A 25,739-nucleotide genomic window follows, 5' to 3' on the forward strand; every position below is an offset into this window, starting at 1 on the left:
ATGTAATTTTTACTGGTACCAAAACAATAGACACTATCCATGTTAAATATTATCCAATATCATAAGGGATAAGTGGAGGAACATTTTGGAGATAATTACTGCTTCATTAGCTGGATTTAAATTTAAATATGCTGTTAGGAGTTTGTTTTAATAACTTCCAGACACATAGATTCCCTTTTAGTAAGCATCGTGAATCTATTCTGAAACTGGAAGCATTCATTCCAGCATTCATTTTGACCAATTAAAAATTAAAATATAACTCTCTATTGCTCAGTATTGTAACTGGTTTTCAAATCTCAGTAGTATGGCTTCCCTCAAAGTAAGCTGAATGGCTGTGCTGAATTGTGCCAACTATGTGACTAATAAAATTACAACAGTGGGTTACAAAAAGTTCTTCAGAGGCCATAAACTAAACAGAAATGTTGACTGGAAAAAAAAAGAAAGGAAAATCATCTATGCCAAGTATGTTAGTATTAAAAAAGAAAGTGGTGAATAAATTGATATTTATGCTAAGATCTGCCAGAGGCATAGTTTGGAAAGCCAGACATTTATGAATGAGAACTAGAAAACTCTCATACAAAAAAGCATGAGTATGTGGAGAGATCTATTGCATCATGCATAATCACACAGAAAATACTTTACTTTTGGGTATTATGCTTCACTCATTTCTATTCAAGAAAATGAAACTTTCTTGACATATGCAAAATATTATCACAAATACAGTGGTACATTTGGGCTGCAATGATATGCAGGCGCACAGACAAAAAGAACAGGAATGGATGAGAAGCCGGGAATGCCAGTTTCCATGCTGGAATCGGATTACTGCCAAGCAAGTGAAGATCTTCTCCATGGACTTTTATTCTTCCTTTTTAAGAGCACAGTATCAGAGGGGTATTATGGAAATTCTTGAACCTACAAACTAGGACATGTGGCCACCATGCTGAAACCATATTCAAGTAGTTTCTAAGTGGCAGTACTTTGTAGTCCCCCTGGTACAAGAGGCACAAGTGGAAATATGCAGTAGCCCTAAACTTCCTACATAGAAAGACCTTATTCTTAGCAATCCTTCCTTTCCAGATGTTTCTTTCTGAAAGACCAGCAATCCTACTCTTTCACACCAGCCAATAAACAGAAAGAATATGTTTTTTACTGTACTGCACAGGTCCTGTTGCAACTAGTGAAATATAGATGCAAAATCTTCCAGGTGTATTTCCTGAGGCACAATCTGTACAGATGGAGGAATGCATCTCTACACCCCTAACTGGTGTAAAGATTTACTTTAGAAATATGATTTACTCCACAGCATGATTTTATCAACTCAACCTGATAAAGGCTATTCCCCATTTTTAAGATGAGACAACAGGACTGGTGAAGGACTGGCCAGTTAAATGAGGACTAAATTGACAAACACCAGGAACAGATTTAATGGAGTGAATAATGGGGCTTTAGTCACCTGCTGTGAACCTGGCAACTTACACTTACCCTGCCATTAACAGTCAAGATTGGATATGTGGCTCATCCCTTCTTTTTCTAGAGCTACACAACTATAAGGTCACCTTTATCAGAGACAGAGGTATGACCCACTCAGTTTGAGGCCCCAGCAAACCTTAAGAAAAGTGCCTTCACATTTTGTATGCTAACATTTCTCAGTGCAAAACCCATGCTATCTCAGGCCTTGCTATTAGTTCATAGAAGTTGGGGAGTTCACAGAAATCTGTCATGGTTGCACTGCTCATCAAAGGAAAGAGAATAAGTAGTCTCTTGAAAATATAGGAGAAAGCACCTAGAATTTCAAAATTAATGCAAATGGAAAAGTATCTTCTGCCACTTTCTAAATTCAGTCAAGACTACTAACTCTAGCAAGAAATCAAAGCAGGGAATGAAAGAAAGTATGACAGAGATGAAAAGTGTAGTTGAAGAGAGCATCATTTGTCTTGTTAGCTGTATACCAAAGGAAGATATTACTGGCCAGGAATGCAGCCAGAGAATTGAGAAGCTGGAAAGGGATTTAAAGGGGCATTCAGCTTGTCGATCATTCTCATGATCCTTCTATGCATACAGACTTAGGCAAGTGCAAAATATACCTACCACAGCTGTGCAGCATTACTTCAATCCTGTTCAAGAGATTTGTCTATGAAAGTTTACCTAAACCCTAATACTGCTAGATAATGGGATGGTTACAGATCTGAGACAACAGAGATAAGATTCACCAAGTGCTCATAGTAATAGCAAAATATATACAACTGTATTAACTTTCCCAGTGATTTCACATGAATATCAAAAAGATTGACTCAAAATTTTATCTTCAACTTGGACAATAGCTGGAGCTTGGTGAGGGATTTCAGCTAAGAGACATCAGGTAACACATACTGCAAATGTGATGCATTTTTCTGTTGTTTTTCTTTCTTCTCTTGTAAGACCACCAATAGTTACAGAACAGCCATTCTTGTAATGAATATTGCATATGACTGTTTTCTTACAAATGAAAGGAAGAATAAAACCTGCTGTTTCTTGATGGGACAAAATCTTTCCACTATGACTTCATGCTTTCTTTACCAGAGTGATTATATTACACTACCAGATCATCATGCAATTCCAATTAAAGAGTTGAACTGTTTTCTCCATCAGATGAATTTTAGAAGCAGAAGACCAGCAGCATGCAAGGTCTATTTCAACTGTGGAATGACTTAAATATTCTGAAGACAGCCTTACTTTGAAAACAGATTCTTCTGCTATCCATACTCTAAAAACCTACCCCTCCATTCCAAGATGTAGATTTTAGCAATTTTTGCTTTACCTTTCCAAATTACAAGGAACTAACAATCTAAATCCTAAACCAAAGAACTGTCATAAGCTCATTTTTTCCATTGCCTAAAGGTTACGCTAAATCATCTAGCTAGCTAAAGAGGCAAAGATGACTTTGAAACATTCTAGGCCCACTAACACTTTACAAAATGCAATAAAATAAAGGATGCCAAGCAAAATGAGAGTTTTAAAAATCAGATGCAGTAATATAAATAAATAAATGGTAGTAGATGTCAATCTTAGGGCAGAAGGAAAGTTAAAAGATTTAAAAGACAGCCTCTTCTACCACATAGTCCTTATATTGTTCATAAAAGTGATAAATGCAAGGAGATAAAAGGACATAAGAACAAAACCTTCAATTTCCAAAGACAGCCTCTGTAAAAAGGAGAACAAGACACTTCAGGTTTTTTATTACGTTAATTGCTTAAAGAAAAAGTCTATATATCTATACAAAGAAAAAGAGAGCTAGGAAGATCACTATTTTTAACACCTTCTAAGTTAACTAACCGCAGTTCTAAACATGACATAAACATGAAATTAAACATGAAAATAATCATCTTTCTGTATTTTTCAGAAAGCTAGTCTTTCTGATCAGTCAAACACCTGAAAGGACACTAAATTAACATGGTCTGAAAGGATGCATGAGGCTTCCAAATTGACATATTTTGGGAGCCATTTGCACCTTTACTTTACCAAGTTCATTTCATTAAAGGCAAACATTTCATTTTTATTCAAGTAATCCATTAGTTTGGGATAGGTCCAAAATAAATGAAGCAGAGTTCCTTCAGGGAGCAATTTCTTCAGCAGAAGTCAGACAGTGTGATTTATTGAGTTGCAGAAGAATCTTCCAAGAGAAGATTTAAAGCCTGATAGCTGGGTCCATTGAAAACTAGACCTGATGAAAGTCCAGAAAATATACCGCCCAACATCAGGGAAGATGAAGACTGGCTAGGTCTTTCCCTCCTCTAATTTCTGAGAGCTGGCCAAGCATATGTGATTGAACTGGAACTGAATTTAATACATTTCCATTTATAGTAGAAAGGGTTTTGAAAACAAGACAGAGGCCAGACTATTCACAAGGTATTTATAAGAAAAGCACAGGTGCATAACTTCCTTAGGAAAAGTAATCTTGACAATTTAAAAATATAATTTAATCCCCACATTTGATCCTTAAAACCTAATTATACATTCAGCATGAAACAAATGTAATGATTACTGAATTAATCTTAAAGCTCAGTATAAAAAAACACTCTGAAAAAAATAGCAGAATAGAGCAAAAAGCTTAAATAAAATTAACAAAATAAAAGACCCTTTTCTCCCAAAGACACTATTCAGCCAAATGGCTAATTTGCCACTATGTTCATGAACCCTGCAATGTATCCGAATGGCTAGCACCAGTGGCTCTATAGTAATTAATCCTATCATTTAACTCTAACATTCAATGAGTTACTATGGAGCCACTGGTGCTAGCCATTCGGATACATTGCAGGGTTCATGAAGATACTATATTGTTAATGATCAGACTTTGTTCTGTAAAATTATACGATGGAAGGATAACAGTCTAGTACAGAGAACTCCCATCTCTCACTCATTTCATCTCCCTACTTCCTACAGTTTACTTGTTTGCAGCTCTTCGCCCCTTAGTTTGACTGCTTTCTCTACAAAAAAACCCTCCAAAGTTTGCAGGCCATAGGAAGATTTTGCATGACAAAATGACTGTGACAGTAGACTGAAATCATGCTAATGCACTATTCTAGTTACTTTCTAAAGTTCCTGGGCAGTTTGTTCTCCACTTAATTCTCTTTATCCAAAAGCTATTTAATTGCACCAAACATTCTAAACTCTCTAACAACCCTCTTCTGACATAAGACAATAACATGCAACACTTAATGAATATATTTCAGGATACAGCACGTTCCCTAAAAGATCTAGCAACCTCCTCCCTGTTGTAAATCAAACACAATGACTTTTCTTTGCTCGGAATTTCTGAGAACTGAGAGTTGTGCTCATCAAGTAATGATTTGGTTTGGTCCATTTGGGAAATACTCTATCTCCCCTGCTGTGTTCAAATTTGAACATTTTCTGCAATCAGATACCCTTTCTTTTTCCTCTACAAGCAACTACAGATTCAGCACAATTTTTTAAGCAACTTCTAGGCAACACCTTTTTGGTGTAGTGACAACTGCTGAGGTCTGTACTTGACAAGTTACAGAGATTTATACCTAGCTATTTACAAGCAAGAACAAGGACATCAGATGCATACTTCAATTAAAGCATCTCGTGAAGGTGGAAATAAATGATAATAAACAATAGAGTAAAGTGTGTGGATATTGCTACTAATCTTTTGCTTTCCCATTTTCAAATTTCAGACTGAATGACACTTAGGTCTGGTGAAGTTGGAACAAAACACAGAGGAATAAAAGCATTCTGTACAGGAGTGTCACTCACATGCATCTCTGTTCTAATGGCTTAGCCCGAACTGCCCACAGAAAGCCCCACAGTTCTGGCAAACAGCCAAATTCAACAGATTTCACAGAGCCTGTACACAAAAGGTAGTTAAAGGTTATCCAGTTAAATAAACCTTGCTTAGACATATATCACAGTTACTTGGTTCCACAAAGGGACTGATATAATTAAAATGGAAGTGGAAATACAGCATCCAGCTCGAAAGCTTATATCTTGAAGTCCTTAGGTCACTTCTACCCAACCCCCTATAGGAAGGGAGAGGTGATGGAGCAGGATGCAGGAGGTTGACCTTGGTTAGGTAGGAGAATGGCATGGGGATCAGGATAGCACAGCTGAGTGAGCCTGTAGAGAAGGGTAGAATTTAGGATATGTCCTCCCTTTGTAGACTGGCTAGGTCTATGTCTTTATTCACAGCTTGCTGTTTTTGTGAATCCCATTGTGAGATGCTTGATTCTTCCTGAGCTTTATTTAGGGTAACCTCAGCACTTAATTCAGGGATGAAGGGACCCTGCAAGTAAAAAGTAGGCATTGAAATCGTCTCTGTTGCACCACCCAAATCGCAACTTGAATCTGATGCTAAGATAAAAAGAAAATGCAACAAGAAGAAGAAAATCTCAATGCAGCACTTAAGGTATCATCAGTAAAGACAGTTTGATTATAAATCAGTGTCCAGTAAACCTATATAGGAGAGCAAAGTCAAGGTCTTAAGGTCTTGAGACAAACCCAAACATTTTAAAGGCAAATATTGCACTCCTGATGTTGCAATGATGTGACATGCATCCTCAGGCTCATTTAATGGAAGATCACTACAATATATTCCATCATTTTTCCCATTTTATGGTTGGTAAGTTATTTTTAGTCTAGATGAAGTCTCAGATTTTGCCCCCAACAAATGCATAAACAATTCTACCAGCTGAACTGGAAAGATGGCATAGGGTGGAAATGAGTACAGAAAAGGAAAGGACTCATTTAAGCCAGCACTGCTATTGAAATAAATGCCCCAAAACCTACAATGTTGGGTATTTGATTGTTTGCTCCTTTAAGAAAGAAACACTGCCTAGAGCAATGAGGATTAGACTCAGTTAAACAAAGTACTTTTGCCTTTAAACCTACATCATCTTAGACAAATCTTTCTCTCCAGATGTTTCTTTAGGGGTCTAAAAGTCATCCAACTTTTCAGAATAACTCCATTCCCAGGCTGTGAACTTGCCAGGAGACTACAAAGGTGTGCAATATCAAGAGAAATCCTATTCAGCTTCCTAGGTGCAACTCCACAAACATAATTTACTATTTCACTGACAAAAATCAACCACTTCCTTTGGGTTTTGTAGTCAGTGCTGGAAACACACATTAATAGGCTCTGTAATCACATAATTTGTCTCCTTCCTCTAAGCCTAGTATCAGTTTCTTATTCTGGTTTGCAGTTATTCAAAGGCTCAGAGAAATAAGGCCAGAAGGGACTATTAGATCACCTTGACTAACTCCTGTATGCTTTCAGACTTCAGAACTTCTTACAGTCACCCTGCAACTGAGCCAACTAAAGTATAAATGACATTTCCCAAAACTTTTAGAAAGGTATCTAGCCTTGGCTTGAAGATATCTAGAGATACACCATTTTGGTCATTTGTTCTTTCAGTCCTAAAAATTTTAGTAGATCTTTTCCTATCTGAAATTATCTAAATTTCTTTCTTTTCTTCCCCCTCCCCCACTTGTCTGCAGCCAGTATTTTCTTTTTGAGCAGGTTCTTTGCAGATGCAAACTGAGCAACATTTCTAGATTTTGTCATTATTGTGGACAAGTCAAACACATTAAGTTTTCCTATTCCCAAAGTTACAACAATTATATAGCTTTTATGTGAATCACTTCCATTTTTGCAGTATTTGTTTTAGTGACTAAACACCAAGACAGTATGTGATGTTCCAGTATATGTTTCAACCAACAGCATACAGACAAGTAATATCGCATCTGTATTCTTATTCCTTTGTTTACAAACCAAGACATGCACTGCATTTTTTTGCCAGTTTTGCTTGGAATGCTCATGTACAACCTGTTTCCTTACTTTAATAACCAGAATCTTTTGAGGCTACTGTCCAACAAATATTTTCAGCTTCTGCTGGCTTAAGCCAAAGCTGACACTGAAAGACACGATCCTGCCTAGCCTTTAGCCCAGTGTTCTCTCTTTCTATCACAAGAGTTTTTGTGAACACATGGGAGATCAAACCAGGAAATCAATCTAGCTAAACAATAATCTTTGGTTGGCTTTCAGCTTGATTAGTATCCCAGTCTGGTAAATCATGTACCCCCAAAATTGCTTTCACTGTTATAGTGGCAGATGAAGCCCACAGATGGGAACAATCTGCTGCACACAAAAGGTTTTTTTGTTAACACATGCAAGCAGGCTGTATTGCAGTGTGTATTTCCTAGTTCTCTGTTTGCCCTGCATTTCTTTCTTTTTCTTGTATGTGTGTAACTTTGCCTTTAGTTGTCTAATCACCATTGTTTACTGCTCTACAATATCATGACTCTGACAAAATTTAATAGCATCCATTTTACACTCATTTCTATAATGCTAGCACAATTCCTAAGAAACTCTATTAAAAAGTTAATTCAGTGATAGCTCTCAGTTTATAGTAATTTCTGAAATAAGGCAGCCAGATTTGAATCTGTTCCTCAGATTCTTTATCTTTGCCATACAACGCCTTTTTTTTTCATTCAAATATCATATGTTGACAAATCAGAAGCTTTATGAAGGTCTAAGTCTACAAATTCTATCAGATATCACTATCAAACTTGTAATCTCCTCAAAATATGCAATCAGGCATTTTGAAATAATTGTTTTCCATATAGACCGGCTGTAATTATATTTTTATCTTTTAACACCTTATTTAATTTTGCAATCAACAGTTTAAAAAAAAAATCAGCATTGCTATCTTCTATAACTTCTTCCAGTACCTAAATAAGACTTGTTTCATTTATTTCCTTAAAATTAATTATCTATGTGATTTGATAGGCTGCATCTCAAAAGATAACAGAGTAGCCTGCTTTAACAAGTTGCTTTTTTATAATTTAGCAGACAATTCTATAATTCTGGGCAATTCAGTCAGGCATTTATTCTATTGCATATTCTTTACACTGGTAGTATTGCTGATGTGATTATTTCAGATTACTATTACACAACATGTTAAAGAGATCCATTGACTTCACTGGGAATATTCACACAAAGTTACACATGTAAACTCACAGATAGCAAGAAGGAAATTGTGTCTTAGTTCAGAAAGCAAAATGATTCAGTCACCACTCAGAGCAATAAATGGAAGCAAACAGAAATGGCAGCTCTCCATTTTTTTAATCTTTTAGCTCCTTTCAAATTTTTTCAAATTCATTTAAAAATGTTACATTACAAATTAAGATCTTTGATTTTACTTCTTTCTCTGTAGGTGCTCCCACAAACTATATGTGTTATCACAGGGCAAAAAAATAGGCCTTAGAAAAACACATTAATAAAACACTAACCCCAAGAGAATTTTTGCAATGGCTGCTGAATTTAATGATAAGATACTCGCTGACTCCAGTGGCAGTTGCATTAGGCTACAGATGATCTCTCATCAGGGTGCTCAAGAACAGCGCCAATTGTTTGATTTTATGGTTCCCTTTCTTTGTTTGGTTTCAATAGATGTGCAGCATATAACTGGGAATTCTATATGATGAGCATATAACTATATATGTGCACATAGTTTTTATAATTATGATGAGGCTTATTTTTCATTTGATCTACAAATGAGTGCTCTCAACTGATGCTAGTGTTAAACAGCTTTGATATAGTATAAACATAATATTTGACAGCAGGAGATTTAGCTAGTCATCCATTACGGAGGGAATGTAATCTCTGGGCTATTTTATTCATATTCTACATCCTTTAGAAACATTGAATTACACTCTAATAATTCACCATTGCTAATAATCAAGCACAAGTACTCATTCTTCTTCATCTTGAATAGATTTTGAATCTACAGTCTGATGCCAACTAATTTCTGTGGACTCCAAGCCTTGTCCACATGCATTACACTAAAGGACAGGAGCCATCATTGCCATCAGTGGTGGCCAGAGAAAACAAATATTTGCAATGTCTCTAAGCCATGTTAACTCTTGCTTAGGAGTTGATATGAGTTTGGAGGTGACAGTACTCCCAACTTAGTTAAAGCATTTTAAGTATTTAGATATATTCCTCTTTAAGAAAGAGACCAAGGGATGATTTTAACAACCTCTTCCCACAAAGATGAGTTTATTAGATTGACTATTCTTCAGTCTTATTTCAAAGTAGAAAAGCACTAGCCTATTCAAACCTTCCAGGTCTTCACACAGGAAATGGAAAAGAATCAGAATGCTAAGTCACATAGCAGCAAAGCCCAGGAAAGTTCCCAAGCAAAATTTCAAATTTCTTTGGAATATAGTGCATGGAGATCCACATAGCCAGGCACACAGACAGAAGGCCCTACAGGGTCCTCATGAAGAGGCCAAACTCCATACACTGTAATATAGTGTAAAGGCCTCTGCCTATGTGTAATTGACTTGACACATCTTGAACTATACCTCTGATGCAATGGATGTGGGAGTCCCTTTGAACTAAGTTCTGGGCCCTATGGACCTTAGTCACTTGATGACATAATTTTCAGTCAGATAGAATAAATAGTAACAACAAATAAAATTATCATGTATTTAGGAAAAGTTCTGTCTCAAAATTGGCTCAAAGCAGGCACCTGAGAGCAATTCAGCAAATTTTTAATGGTGATCTCTTGAGCAATCAGTAACAATAACCAGTCTGATCACACACAGCTGAGTGCAAACTAACTGTCCAGAGCCAAGTTCAATTAAGACTAGTTACATTTTGCAAAAGCTTTCCACTTTACAGTGTTTGATGCAAGTATTTAGAATGTGTACAACACCACATACAACTGCTACCCTCAGAGGTCTAATCTGAGGAACTATCCTGCCCTCGGTGAATTACTCAATTTATGGCTGTGAGAACTGTCTATAGTGACAAAGGGTTTCTGTAAACATTTTTTGTGTTTCTGGGAAAAAAATCCAACTCTGTTTTGTCCCTGTTGATATTTACCTGCTACGAATGGAGCTGGCTGAAATAATTTTGTGTGTACATGCATTTGTACACTGGACACAGCTCATTAGAATACATGGCATTTCTAGCACAAGTTGTTTACAATTGCAGAATACTCATAGCTCCCATATCTTTCAAATGTAGTATTTGATGGTACTCAGCATCAGTGAAATCATAAACGTACACAGGAAGAACAAATAGGTACAACTAAACAAACTCATATTGCTATCATCTTTTAAGGAATTACAGTTTAACTTCGTTGAGCATGCTGGTTATTCAAATACCAGAGTGATAGGTCCCTTCAAATGGTTGGCATAAATGAGTGGATAGCAAAAATGAATGTGCTCCTGCAACCTTCCTCCCTCATACCTAGCACAATGCATGCCATTTAGCTGTAAATGCTCCTTGAGTAACTTGTATCCAGCACAACCACTAATGTGCAATAAATCTAGTAATACATGACTGATTACTTACCTCATCAACTTGAGGATCTTGAGCCTGAGCAGCATTGGGCACTGGGGAATCACAGTCTGGGCTATAATGCTCACAATAGTCATATGCAGCTCTGGGGTCAGCTATAATCAACAGCTGCTGGATCTCACCCTGCAGGAAAGCATATGCAGATTAAATAACAAAACCAGATTGTCTACAGTTCATCAGAAGTACAGAGTTTTCATTCAGAAAACAAAACTAGGCACATAATACTTATATTAGATATTATATTAAATTTGTGGTTGTAAATAACATATCTACCTAATTTCTGCTGCTATTCTGGAAAACTTCCTAACTATTGTTCACATGGCAAAACAATGCAAATTAATACCGAATGGACTAGGTGCAAAATTCTGGCTTAAAACGCTGTCTGGTTTGGAAAGGAGAGGGTGGGAAGGTGTAACTCCTACTTTGTCATTTTCATGCTGTTTGTTTACTTCTTCACTGGGAACCAGTCTAAATTCCTAAGATTTAATTCAGGGCACTTCCTATTACCAGCATGCGGCTCAGCATGCAAGTGATCAACAGTATAATTCTGAGAGTTTGCATCACATCTGTACTCTCAAAGAAGGAAGAAAATAAAATAAAATAAAAAAGACTGTACCAGAGACACAGTTATTGGAATAAAAAATAATTAAGTATGCACCATGTAAATACACACTATAGAATACGTTGAAATAAAAATTTTAACAGCTAACAAATGTTATTTTCATCTCTATTCCCATATATCACGTGTAAAAACAACATCACAGTAAAGAGACCCACTATTCTGGATAATAAAAATGGCTCTGCTGAGATCCCCTACAGAGACCTTGTATGTTTATCATTTTCCACAGAAAGCTGTCTGGTATCCAGTGCGTTTCTTAACATAGTGGTACCATTTAAACAGCATTAGGTAAATTCCTGCCAACATTTCCACTATAAATTTCCTTATTCAGGAGCTTCTTATGCTGTCATAAAAATAAGGTGGTTGAAAATCGGCACATGTTCCTGGTCAAAACCCACTAACTCCAATCTCTCACTATTCCCCAAGAAGGGGGATTTTTAAGCTTTTATATACTTCTAATACAATTTTTTTTTCTTTTTTTTTGCCAAAAATGGGGGCAAAGGAATAACTTTGTTAGTATACCTGTGCGTGTTTTGTCTTTGAAGAGAAAATATCATAACTGATGGAAATGTACAGCTGGGAAAATTCACAATTATCTCAGTATTTCCAAAACGGCTTTACATCTCTCAGAACAGTAGCCTTTAACAAATTAACAAAATTGGAGAATATTTTAAAATAGTAAAGAATAATTTTTAACGCTCCTTCCTTTCAAAAGTAAAAGTCACAGAAAGAAGCAAAAAATCCTCAAACTGAAAAAAAATCAACCAACCTTCTGCAATTTCCCTAGTTCTACAATATTTTTTTACTAACTTATTTAACATAAAATATGAAATATTTAGTTTCTTAGCACATAATGGCTATACATTACAAATCTGTTTTTTACAATACTCTCAACTTATTTTACTTTATAGACTCATGTGTGTCTCAGATTAATTTAGAGTTGGAATATATATTTTTTTAAGCTTCCAGAAACATTGGAAGTTCCCCTACCAGTGGTTCTGGACTGTCTCTTTTATTTTCCTTACCTCACTAATGCTTCCTGATTTGGACATCTTCCTACAAAACCTGCTATACATACAGAGAAATTCCCCCTTTGATTCCTTACATGACTCCCTCAAGAGTTTGAGTGGTTTGAGAGGTTTTGAACAGTCATTGTCAGCCTGGGCTATGCATCCCCCATTTCCAGTAAAGTGTTTCCAGGTGCCCTGCCCCTCCCTCTTTCACCAGCCAAATTAAAACTAAGTGAAGCAGAGTAAGTTACAGAGAATTAGCAACTGAAAGACAAAAGAGGTAACTCTTTTGGAGCAACCATTAGAGATGGATGTGTAGAACCCCTGTCCTCACCCTGTTGAGCTCAGGTTAGTGTCTTGCTACACACTCCTGAACAGATGTGGCTTTCTGAGATGCCCATACAGATTACCATGTATACAGTGTGCCAGCTAGTGTGAGTAATGCCAGAACTGCTCCTGAAACTACTGCTGTTTAGTATGATATGCTAAGAGAACCCAGGTGGGGGAATATAGCCACTATTCTGGAGCTTGCTTTGTGCTGATCTTGAATGTCATGGAATGTTGGCACTGGGTTTTGTCAGATTGTGTGTTTGCAAGAAGCACTCGGCATGCTGTTACCCACTTGGCTTAAATGTCCCTAAATTGGTTAAAGCTGTTCCTGATCCATTGACTGTACTTCCCAGCCCCGCCTGTCTGCCTGTCATGGGTCCACATAGAGGGAGTCTTGCACAGTATACATAAATTGCTACTGGCTATTCATGTGCAAGAAGTTTACCAAGGAACTGATTGATTTTACATTTGGCATCTCAAATGTTAATTTTCCTCTTTTTCCTTCAACATTTGCTATAAAAATATCTCCAATAAATTATTGTTTTTCTTTTTCTATTTTTTGTTTTTATTTTTCTGTCTTTGCTAATTGAATGGTTTCTTTGAGTATTTGTATGTGATGTATTGGCAGTTTCACTAGTCAGTGAAGAGCTTTCATTTCGGATCAGGTCAATCATCTCAGCACATGAAATTCCACATTCATTATTGCAGATTTCATTATTATGATTTAGTTATCCTTTTAAGGTATTTGTTGGACAAATCTACACTCTTTCTCTTTGAGATTTTTCACAGAATGACTTCAGTCTTCACAAACACATTCTTTGATTTTAACTGCTTGAATTGAATTGACTTGATTGAAATAGAATTTTATGAAGTTCTCTGCAAATAAACGACAAATACTTAATCAGGCCATACTTCATGACCTGGAGTCATAAATTAGGCACTACCTGCACAAGTCCCAAGTACTTAAAATGAAAATATGGATAAATGGAGTCATGAGTTATTAACAATTCTAATAGTTGGCCTCTAAAACAACACTGAGGTATCTAAACATATGCATATGTGCCTGATGTTACTCTTATATGAAAATTGCAGGAAAAAAGGAAGTCTCACAGGTTAGAAAAATGAAAGCAAGAGAGGGAGAACAAAGATGGGGAAGGAGACAGGAGAACAGAGTAAAATTTCAAATACACCAGAGCATCCTTGAAGTACTCTGAAAAGTGCATAGAGAAAAAAAAGTACAAAAGGCAGCTATCTATATAGATTAGTTTTATTTCCTTCCCTATGAAATTGTCATGACCACCTTTGTTGTGAAAGACTGCTCAGGCAATTTCACAAAGTTGATAGATGATAAATAGTGTGTTATACAAGTCAAATGTTTGAGGTCTCTGCTGAGCCAGTCTTCCACCATGATTTGATGTCAGAGATAAGTGGGATGACAGTAGAAGGCAGAAGCAGAGAACTTGTGGTGAGGTATCAGACAGATATACACAGCCACTTTTTCATCTTATTACTTGTAAAAATGTGCATGCTTAACTTGTCCCAAAAAGTGCTAAAAGCCTATTTAGCACTTAAGAAGAAAAATCTGCTGCCTTATAACAATTTTTTATCCTGGATAACACTTAATACAATGTATTTTAAACAGTGTTTATCAGATATTTAATATTACTTGCATATTAGGGATGAGAAAGCTGAGAGCTAGGTCTCTGCCTTAGTTGCTCAGAAGTGAAGGGGAACATCCAGCAAGGTATTCAAGCATACCTAACATTAAGCATACAAGTACTGCTTGTAAGTAAAACAGATCAGTTTGGAGTCTTAATATTTAGTTTGGATCATAAATACTTTATTGAAATAGGCACTAAGTTGTTGTCAAAGCCAACACATAACTCACAAAGTCAATGCATAGTTCATCTCAATATGGAATAAAAATACTTAAAGTCTATGAATGTTTTAATTCCTCTCTATTTTAGAATCATACAGGTTGGAAAAGACCTCTAAGATCATCGTGTCCAACCGTCAACCCAACACCACCATGCCCACTACACCATGTCCCTAAGGGCCTCATCTACACGTCTTTTAAATACCTCCAGGGATGGTGACTCCACCACTTCCCTGGGCAGCCTGTTCCAAGGCCTGACCACTCTTTCAGTAAAGAAATTTTTCCTAATGTTCAATCTAAACCTCCCTTGGCACAACTTGAGGCCATTTCCTCTTGTCCTATCGCTAGTTACTTGGGAGAAGAGACCAACACCCACCTCGCTACACCCTCCTTTCAGGTAGTTGTAGAGTGCGATGAGGTCTCCCCTCAGCCTCCTCTTCTCCAGGCTAAACAGTCCCAGTTCCCTCAGCCGCTCCTCATAAGACTTGTGCTCCAGGCCCTTCACCAGCTTCGTTGCCCTCCTCTGGACGCGCTCCAGCACCTCCATGTCCTTCTTGTAGTGAGGGGCCCAAAACTGAACACAGTATTCGAGGTGCGGCCTCACCAGTGCCGAGTACAGGGGCACGATCACCTCCCTATTCCTGCTGGCCACACTATTTCTGATACAGGCCAGGATGCCGTTGGCCTTCTTGGCCACCTGAGCACACTGCCGGCTCATGTTCAGCCGGCTGTCAACCAGTACCCCCAGGTCCTTTTCCTCTGGGCAGCTTTCCAGCCACTCTTCCCCAAGCCTGTAGCGTTGCCTGGGGTTGTTGTGGCCGAAGTGCAGGACCCGGCACTTGGCCTTGTTGAATCTCATACAGTTGGCCTCGGCCCATCGATCCAGCCTGTCCAGGTCCCTCTGCAGAGCCTTCCTACCCTCCAGCAGATCAACACTCCCGCCCAACTTGGTGTCGTCTGCAAACTTACTGAGGGAGCACTCGATCCCCTCGTCCAGATCATTGATGAAGATATTAAACAGGACCGGCCCCAGTACTGAGCCCTGGGGAACACCGCTCGTGACCGGCCGCCAACTGGATTTAACTCCGTTCACCACAACTCTCTGGGCTCGGCCGTCCAGCCAGTTTTTTACCCAGCGAAGAGTGTACCTGTCTAGGCCGTGAGCCGCCAGCTTCTCTAGGAGAATGCTGTGGGAGACAGTGTCAAAGGCCTTACTGAAGTCCAAGTAGACCACATCCACTGCCTTTCCCTCATCCACTAGGCGAGTCACCTGGTCATAGAAGGAGATCAGGTTGGTCAAGCAGGACCTGCCTTCCATGAACCCGTGCTGGCTGGGCCTGATCCCCTGGTTGTCCCGGACATGGCTCGTGAGCACCCTCAAAACCAACCGCTCCATGATCTTCCCCGGCACCGAGGTCAGGCTGACCGGCCTGTAGTTCCCCGGATCCTCCTTCCGGCCCTTCTTGTAGATGGGAGTCACATTGCCGAGCCTCCAGTCGTCCGGGACTTCCCCAGTTAACCAGGACTGCTGGTAAATGATGGAGAGCGGCTCGGCAAGCTCCTCCGCCAGCTCCCTCAGAACCCTCGGGTGGATCCCATCCGGCCCCATAGACTTGTGAACATCCAGGTGGCATAGCAGGTCATGAACTTCATCCTCTTGAATTATGGGGGGTTTATCCTGCTTGTCGTCCCTGTCTTCCAGCTCAGGGGGCTGAGTACCCTGAGGATAACCATTCTGACTACTAAAGACTGAGGCAAAGAAGGCGTTGAGTACCTCAGCCTTTTCCTCATCCTTGGTGGCAACGTTCCCCCCCGCATCCAATAGAGGATGGAGATTCTCCTTGGCTCTCCTTTTGTCATTAACATACTTATAAAAGCATTTTTTGTTGTCTCTCACGACAGTGGCCAGGTGGAGTTCTAGCTGGGCTTTTGCCTTTCTAATTTCCTCTCTGCACGACCTAACGCGATCCCTGTACTCTTCCTGAGTTGCCTGACCCTTCCTCCACAAGTGATAAACTCTCCTTTTTTCCCTGAGTCCCAGCCAGAGCTCCCCGTTCAGCCAGGCCGGTCGCCTTCCCCGCCCGTACTTCTTGCGGCACATGGGGACAGCCCGCTCCTGCGCCTTTAAGACTTCCTTCTTGAAGAACGTCCAGCCTTCTTGGACCCCTTTGCCCTTCAGGACCGTCTCCCAAGGGACCCTCTCGACCAGTGTCCTGAGCAGGCCAAAGTCCGCCCGCCGGAAGTCCATGGTAGCGGTTTTGCTGGCCCCCCTCTTTACTTCACCAAGTATCGAGAATTCTACCATTTCATGGTCGCTAAGCCCAAGCCGGCCTCCGACCACCACATCTCCCACCAGCCCTTCTCTGTTCGTGAACAGCAGGTCAAGCGAGGCATCTCCCCTGGTGGGCTCGCTTACCAGCTGCGTCAGGAAGTTATCCTCCACACACTCCAGGAACCTCCTCGACTGTTTCCTCTCTGCCGTGTGGTATTTCCAGCAGACATCCGGAAAGTTGAAGTCCCCCACAAGAACAAGGAATGTGCTCATAATTAAAATCAGAGGCTTTTGACTTAGCCTCATGGCTATATGAAAAAAGCTGCCTGAGAATCATAAAATACCTTGCCCACCAGTTATGCCTAGCATGAAAACATGGTACAGAAGGATTACTTCTGTAGCATTGTCCTAAAAGGTACTCTGCCAAATAAGCTACTCCTTGCAGAATCCTCCAAGACTATTAAAAGGAGTTAATTAGATCTGAGGAAACAGTCACTTCTTTGTGGCATGCCACAGCAAATGTGGAGAACCAGGCTACAGAGCTACAAGGAGAATATGTTCAAATCAGTTGAATGCCTGCCTATTGGAACAGCTGCACAGACATTCACTCAAATTAACTTCTACAACAAGGAATAGCCCAGCTAAGAATCAGAAGTGTGCGGTGAATTCAGTCATTGAAAATTCCTCTGTGAATCTCACAGACATTCCACAGTGACATTCTAAAATAAGAAAGTTTATGTGTATGTACGCTTCCAGGATTTGCTGAAAAACACACCTCACTAAGTAGTAATGCACTGAAAACATAGCCTCTTGATATGAAAACAGCAACACTGAAAAAATACAATGTTGACTTACAAAAGAAGAAAATGGAGGCACAATTTGCAGGAAAGCAGTAGACTACCAAGTCCTCTTTCCAATTTTACTAACTTTCTCTTGATGTAATTATTGCTTTAGTTAGGTTCATGATAGCAATCGCTATATCTGATTGCACCTTTTTAGAGCTTTTCTTAAATATCACAGCAGAAATCAGAATAAGGAAAATCTCCAGTTAGATGTCGTGTCAGATTTTCTCAATTATGTAAATCATGTAAATTGAGGGCCTGAGAAGTAAGGAATGAATTATTTTATCATTATAAGCAATAAATGTTAATGGCTGGCTATTATCTTAATAGTGACTTAATAAAAAGTCTTAGATATTATCTCTCTTCCTGAAACATTCTCTTTCCTTTTAACTGTGTAATCTTACTAATGCTTTCTAAATATGCTGTATTAGAGAAGTACAACCATAAAGTAGTCCATTTATAGCCTATTTATCAGCTAAAAATTTCTATCATTGATAAAAGACATCTCTACTATCACCTGCCAGCATTGTTAGAAAGGCAAAAGTATGAATTCTTCCAAGGCTGTATAAGGGCACTATCTGAAGGAATCAGTGCTGAAATTACTGCTTTTTCCAAAATTTAAAATTTTATGATCTAGTTCCCTAGTTCTACAAGAACTTCAAACAGTTTAGTTGTAGAGACAGATTTTTGGGATATCTCTTTCACAAGATTCTTAATAAAACAATAACACTGCCAGGTGAAAGTAACCTTTGTCCAGGGAACAGCAGGTAAGCATTACTTGAGAAGCTCTGCAGGACCCTCTCCAGAGAAGCAAACTTCACAAATTATTCAAAACATTAAAAAAAAAAGATTTCAAAGAACAAGTGATCTTGGTAGTTGCACAACTAGGATGCTACATAACAATGTGACTGGACCAGAGTGGAGAACTCAAGTTGTAGTTTCTTACTGTAAAATAATGAGATTTTCTAGAATCATTTCATTAGGAGAAAGCTTATTGGGTTTTTTTTGGTTTTAGCTTGACAAAAATAAAATTAATGAAAAATAATGCAGCAATTACTTAAATGTTTAATTTATATATTAGAAGTTCAGAAAGACTCCACAACTAGAGTGGGAGGGTTAGTATTAGCAAAATACCATCCTTCTGATTCATATTCTGGATAAAATGAGTACCTCTTATGTTCTTATAAGGGTAATTAGATTTTAACGACTACCTGAATGGTGATAAAAGCATAACAAAACCAGTGCTAGGCACTACATCAACTCAGGAGAACAACATCAATATCTTTCATTTTCCATATGATGGCTAAAGCCTAAGAATTACAGAGTGGACTCTTCAGTAAATCAGCAGAAACCCTAACCTGTGTATATGTGCCAACTTTCTCTAATTAGTTATGTGACAGTACAACTATAGACTCCAAAGAACAAAAGTCTAGACAGCCTGGATATTATTACTATAGAATTTAGAAAAACCTGCTGCAGAATTCATTTAATCTTCCTGCAAAGATTTGAGGGATTGAAGAATTCCAGGGGCCTCTAATATAATATTCCATAACACAGGCCCATTGCATAATATAGCTAGAGAAAGATATGTAGAGCCTGCCAGACTGAAGTACTGTAAAAGCAATAAATTGTGAAAGCAGAATTCTGTACAGGTCAAAATTTCCATAGAAATCAATATCTTCTTGATTCTTTGAAACTCTATGGTTATAGTAATATATATTCAGCTTGGTTAAGAAATAGGTCGATATACCAATTATAATTTTTAACCTTCAAAACATAGCTGTTCACTGACCAAATTCTACTGCAATTCTTGGCTGAGATATTAGATTTTATTACAATGCCTGTATATACAGCACATGTACATAACACACACAGACACACACGTGTGACCAAGGACATCCTGTTTTCTTGATAAGAGACCTGCAAATCTGTTACACAGTCATTTATCTTTGAAACCTCATTTAAGTTGTTCTTTAAAACTTAAATGTATTACACACAATATTAAATGAGGTGATAATAAATCCTATCTGTAAAATTTGCTGGAGCTGATAACAGACAGCATTTTTTGAGCCCAGGATGTTAATTTTAAATGTAATTACAGTTTAGTTAAATGACCATTCCTTTGTTTCTTGGGAATATTCCTTGAAAATGAACTTGAACTCCAACGAATTACCAGAGCTTTGCTTTCTGTCGTGAGAGACAACAAAAAATGCTTTTGCAAGTATATTAATGACAAAAGGAGAGCCAAGGAGAATCTCCATCCTCTATTGGATGCGGGGGGGAACATTGCCACCAAGGACGAGGATAAGGCTGAGGTACTTAACGCCTTCTTTGCCTCAGTCTTTAATAGTCAGAGCAGTTATCCTCAGGGTACTCGGCCCCCTCAGCTGGAAGACAGGGACGGCGAGCAGGATAAACCCCCCATAATCCAAGAGGAAGCAGTTAACGACCTGCTACGCCGCCTGGACGTTCACAAGTCTATGGGGCCAGATGGGATCCACCCGAGGGTACTGAGGGAGCTGGCAGAGGAGTTTGCCAAGCCACTCTCCATCATTTACCAGCAGTCCTGGTTAACAGGGGAGGTCCCGGATGACTGCAGGCTTGCCAATGTGACACCCATCTACAAGAAGGGCCGGAAGGAGGATCTGGGGAACTACAGGCCGGTCAGCCTGACCTCGGTGCCGGGGAAGATCATGGAGCGGTTCGTTTTGAGGGCGCTCATGAGCCATGTCCGAGACAACCAGGGGATCAGGCCCAGCCAGCACGGGTTCATGGAAGGCAGGTCCTGCATGACCAACCTGATCTCCTTCTATGACCAGGTGACCCGCCTCGTGGATGAGGGAAAGGCTGTGGATGTGGTCTACCTGGACTTCAGTAAAGCCTTTGACACTGTCTCCCACGGCATTCTCCTAGAGAAACTGGCGGCTCACGGCTTAGACAGGTGCACTCTTCGCTGGGTAAAAAACTGGCTGGACGGCCGGGCCCAGAGAGTTGTGGTGAACAGAGTTAAATCCAGTTGGCGGCCGGTCATGAGCGGTGTTCCCCAGGGCTCAGTACTGGGGCCGGTCCTGTTCAATATCTTTATCAATGATCTGGACGAGGGGATCGAGTGCTCCCTCAGTAAGTTTGCAGACAACACCAAGTTGGGTGGGAGTGTTGATCTGCTCGAGGGTAGGAAGGCTCTGCAGAGGGACCTGGACAGGCTGGATCGATGGGCTGAGGCCAACTGTATGAGGTTCAACAAGGCCAAGTGCTGGGTCCTGCACTTGGGTCACAACAACCTCATGCAACGCTACAGGCTTGGGGAAGAGTGGCTGGAAAGCTGCCCAGAGGAAAAGGACCTGGGGGTGCTGGTTGACAGCCGGCTGAACATGAGCCGGCAGTGTGCCCAGGTGGCCAAGAAGGCCAATGGCATCCTGGCCTGTATCAGAAATAGTGTGGCCAGCAGGAGCAGGGAGGTGATTGTGCCCTTGTACTCGGCACTGGTGAGGCCGCACCTCGAATACTGTGTTCAGTTTTGGGCCCCTCACTACAAGAAAGACATGGAGGTGCTGGAGCGTGTCCAGAGAAGGGCAACGAAGCTGGTGAAGGGTCTGGAGCACAAGTCTTATGAGGAGCAGCTGAGGGAACTGGGGTTGTTTAGTCTGGAGAAGAGGAGGCTGGGGGGAGACCTCATCGCGCTCTACAACTACCTGAAAGGAGGTTGTAGCGAGGTGGGTGTTGGTCTCTTCTCCCATGTAACAAGTGATAGGACAAGACGAAATGGCCTCAAGTTGTGCCAAGGGAGGTTTAGATTGGACATTAGGAGAAATTTCTATACTGAAAGAGTGGTCAGGCCTTGGAACAGGCTGCCCAGGGAATCACCATCCCTGGAAGTATTTAAAAGACATGTAGATGAGGCGCTTAGGGACATGGTGTAGTGGGTATGGTGGTGTTGGGTTGATGGTTGGACTCTATGATCTTAGAGGTCTTTTCCAACCTTAATGATTCTATGATTCTTTTTCTCTTTCTATGATTCTTTTTCTTTTTCCTGCTTTCAAAAATAGGGAAGGGAAACAGAATTATTTACTTTTGTTCATTGAACATAAGTTTGGAAATACTATGAAAAAATAACAAACCCCAAATCACCATTTTTTCAGATTTAAAAAAAAAAGGCAAAACAAAACAAGCCAAATAGAAAGCTTTTGTAAAAAATGCTTGTTTTTTATTAGATGCCTCTGAAATGGAAAAATTGTTTGCTTTGCTTTTATTTTTTTTGTTGTTTTTTTTCCTCCCAGTACTGGAAGTTGGGCACTTCTCTGGTGTTGACAGCTACAAGGTTGCTTCTAAATATTTTTGCCTGGAACCTATAGCATTTTTTGGTTTCTGTCCCATTTATGTTAAACATTACTTTTTAGTCTGACTGACACTAAACATTTAGTGGGTCACTAGCAATTGCTAAAGGTGATGTATGATGGGAATCATTTTAGCTATGTCTACGTTAGCTAGTAGTGCAAGTTCAACAGGACAGTATGAAACAGAGGATACTGAGGACACATCATTCACGCTACATGCCTTTGGGCTACTTCCCTATTCTACTTTAGCCATACAGCAATTTTGGTCAGTAAGTAAAAGCTCTACCCATTTGCTACTGCTACCTTCTTCATGGAGTACGCACACAGATGAATGGCCTTTCTGCACTTGCACACTTGGACTTTCCATGCTTACAGATATGTAAGGGATGGTTACTCATCTGAAGGGATCTGTAAATTAAATCATATTGCTGTCAAGGTACTATCACTCTATCTTCAGCTGCTCACTCAGGCTATTTAAAGGAATCCTATGTTGTACATAAGTGTATGAATGCTTTTTTCATGAAAATGGGTTAATTCCTAGTATCAAAATCTAAACCCTTTATTAACAAGGATTACTGCAAGGATTTAATCTCATAAACTGTGTGCAGTTAAAGCTTTCATTGGCTTTAAGTGAGAGTCTTATATACATCAGGTTTTGTGTTGTTACACTCGTTTACAGCACAGTGCCTAAAAATCATTGTATTCATCTGACATGTGGGGAGTTTTGAAGGAAAAAAGCCTCTATAGGGAAATATCTGCATAAAGACTCTGTTAGTTATTAACTTACTATAAAATACTTATTATAAAAAATTATTGTTCACACCAACAATACTAAATGAGGAGTGACAAATCCTTAAAGCTGGCAAAGAATAAAAAGATCCCTGCTATTTACCAAACATTTACGCTACAAACATATTTCAATGGATACAATTCAAAATTCTTTTACTAGGTGCCATGTACCAGCATCTGACTAATTTTTTTTTTTTTTTGGTATGCTATTGTAGGAATTCTCTTCTTTGCAGCAAGCACTTACAAACCAGCCCTTCTTGCACTACGTATTAGAAAACACAGAAGAGATTAATTTCAAATGACACATGTAAAAGTTTGAGGTATACTGTGTCAGTCTTTCATAAACTAGCATTTACAAATTAATCCCACTGATATCAATAGATCCACTTCAGTGAGCAAGTGCTTAGCAGTGTAAATGAAGGTCTAATTTGGCAGTTAGTAATAATACAGTTTCTTGACAGCATAATTTTGTTATTTTAAGACACATTCACAGTTTATAATTTGCTTCTCAAGCATTTGTAGGCACCTGATGCTTAATGCTTGCTTGTATTCAATATCTTGTTTGTGACACCATATTGATTTCCATATTAATTGAGTACGATGTCATAAAATCTCAGATTAACACTTACATTCAGGAATGAGCAGCAGGCAACTCCAAATTAGAATTTCCTCATATAAAACGCACAACCCCCCCACAAGATCTAGAAAATACTTAAGATAAATGTTTTCTTGCTTTTAAAGCTGAAACAGAAGATTTTTCTGAGAGCACTACTAAAAAATGCCTCTTAGCTTTAGCATTGGTAGGTAAACTTACCAAGGAATATTATGCTTGTTGAATATATGAAAATAGCAATTAGGTAGCAATTTATCATGCTCTTAGGACACTAATCAGCCCTTTCCTTCTTTTAGTGATTATCTACCTGATCTCTGGACACCCAATATGCTTACTTAGTCAGAAATTATTGATCATCAGCATAGGAAAGTTACATCAAAGCAGACATGTCAAACTGATTAAAATGTAGCATTTAAAATTTCCCAGTGTACTATAATATACTGTTGTGTTAGCAATAGTCAGACTGCCAGAATCAGAACAAAGGTGGGAGAACTGCCTAGAAAACAGAAGTTAATATTAGGAACAGAAAAAAGAAAAGGAAATAGCCAAGAATTTAATTTCATTAAATTTTGTTGTATTACAAATTTAAAATAACACAGTTAGAAACAAAGAAGAATATTTGATCCACTGTGATGTAACACTGTTTTAAAATAAGTGTGAAATATTCCTCATAGAATCTGAGGATTCTAAATGAATGGTCCATGCAAATATGTTAAAGCAATATGACTGAAGAAATAATTCTTTCTTCCAAAGATACAATTAAGTTGTCAGTTGTCAAGTAATAATATGAGAATTGTGTGTACGCAAGAATTCATAGAGGTTTACATGTACACTCTAACGGAACAGGAACATATGATGTATATAATTGTTTACAGCACTGATTCTGACAGTGCTGAACTCTGCTTTCAATGGGAGTCAATTATCTTATTGATGCAGCTGGTTTTTGTGCAGTTGTGTTATGGTGTATGAATGGGTTCAGGACCAGAAGAAACCCTGGCATCTTCAACTAGTAGGTCACTGAAGCCTAAATTTTCATTATATTTATCTACAGGTTCATTATTTCCACATTTTGAATTTCCATTCAGTTTGAGGAGACTGAAGAGTGCTCCACAATTCCTGTGATCAAATCATTGGCTTACTATGACTAAAAACATCATTATTACCCAAGATAAAACAGCCTTTGTGATGCATGTATGCAACATGCTGTGAATTCCAACAGGTCACTATACACATAGGTATTTCTTTTTATGTGCTTCCTACATGTAAGCTAATAAAGGCATCAAATGTCATACGGCAAGTCTGTCTTATACAGTTTTAAGTCTTAAACACTTAAATCTAATGTCATGGCTAAATAAGTTCATTTCTGGAATTTCCTGCACACAGAATAAGACACATTGTGTTATGTGTTTCTTCAGTGCCTGTTGTGGTCTGAAGATACAGCAGGGTTCACAACACAGAAATACTAACAAGGAGAGCCATGAAACCACCAAACATCACTCTGTGCTACCACGAATGAGATAAACAGAACATTTAAGACCAGGAGACTCTCAAGCAGGACACAAATTTCATGGAACAGCCCCAAACTTTAGAAATTGTCGCAGCAGTATCTAAAGGATGGATAAAGTCTTGTTAATGAAACAAAAAGAATGCTGTTTAGCGAGTAAAAAAACATGAGACAAACTCAAAAAGAACTAGATTATCTTTTGCTTGGCCAGACTTTGAAGGACACATATCATTAAAACTGTATATGGCACAGTACTTTGTTTAAACTTCGAGGGACATTCTATTTTCAATGCCTATTTTCAACACGCACATTTCTAGCTAAAGATTCAAATAACTGAACATTCGTATAAATGTACCCATGGTGGCTATACTGTAAAAGAGAAAGCAGAAACCTATCTCAAAAAAACAGATGGTAAGCTTCTAATTTAAGTAAGAGACTTCAAACTAAATCTAAACCCCCAGCAATTACAAGAACAGCCTCAGAAGAATGTAACTGATTTCTCTGAATAAAGCAAGAGAAAGGGGGTACAATCAGTTAAGTAAGGAAACTTAATCACTGAAGGAATACAGAAATGTACAGTGATGTTACAAATGGTAGAAATGTTGCTGTTCTCAGTGCTGAATGTTAAGATTCAGCCTGTAAACTGACTTTACAGACAGCTGCACAATTTCTTTGTGTGTCCAAAG

The 25,739-nt window shown here is 38.9% G+C and overlaps 1 protein-coding gene across 2 annotated transcripts in view; it reads right to left on the reverse strand.

Moving 5' to 3' along the window:
- COL11A1 (collagen type XI alpha 1 chain) overlaps nt 1-25,739 on the reverse strand; it is a 165,482-nt gene that overhangs the window by 111,697 nt on the left and 28,046 nt on the right. For both annotated transcript variants that reach the window (XM_075156450.1, XM_075156448.1), the window contains exon 5: nt 10,859-10,987. In XM_075156450.1, coding sequence (XP_075012551.1) covers nt 10,859-10,987 — 129 coding nt within the window. The remainder of the gene's footprint in view (nt 1-10,858; nt 10,988-25,739) is intronic.

Source organism: Calonectris borealis, chromosome 8, assembly GCF_964195595.1.
Source record: "Calonectris borealis chromosome 8, bCalBor7.hap1.2, whole genome shotgun sequence".
Taxonomy (NCBI): Eukaryota; Metazoa; Chordata; class Aves; order Procellariiformes; family Procellariidae; genus Calonectris; species Calonectris borealis.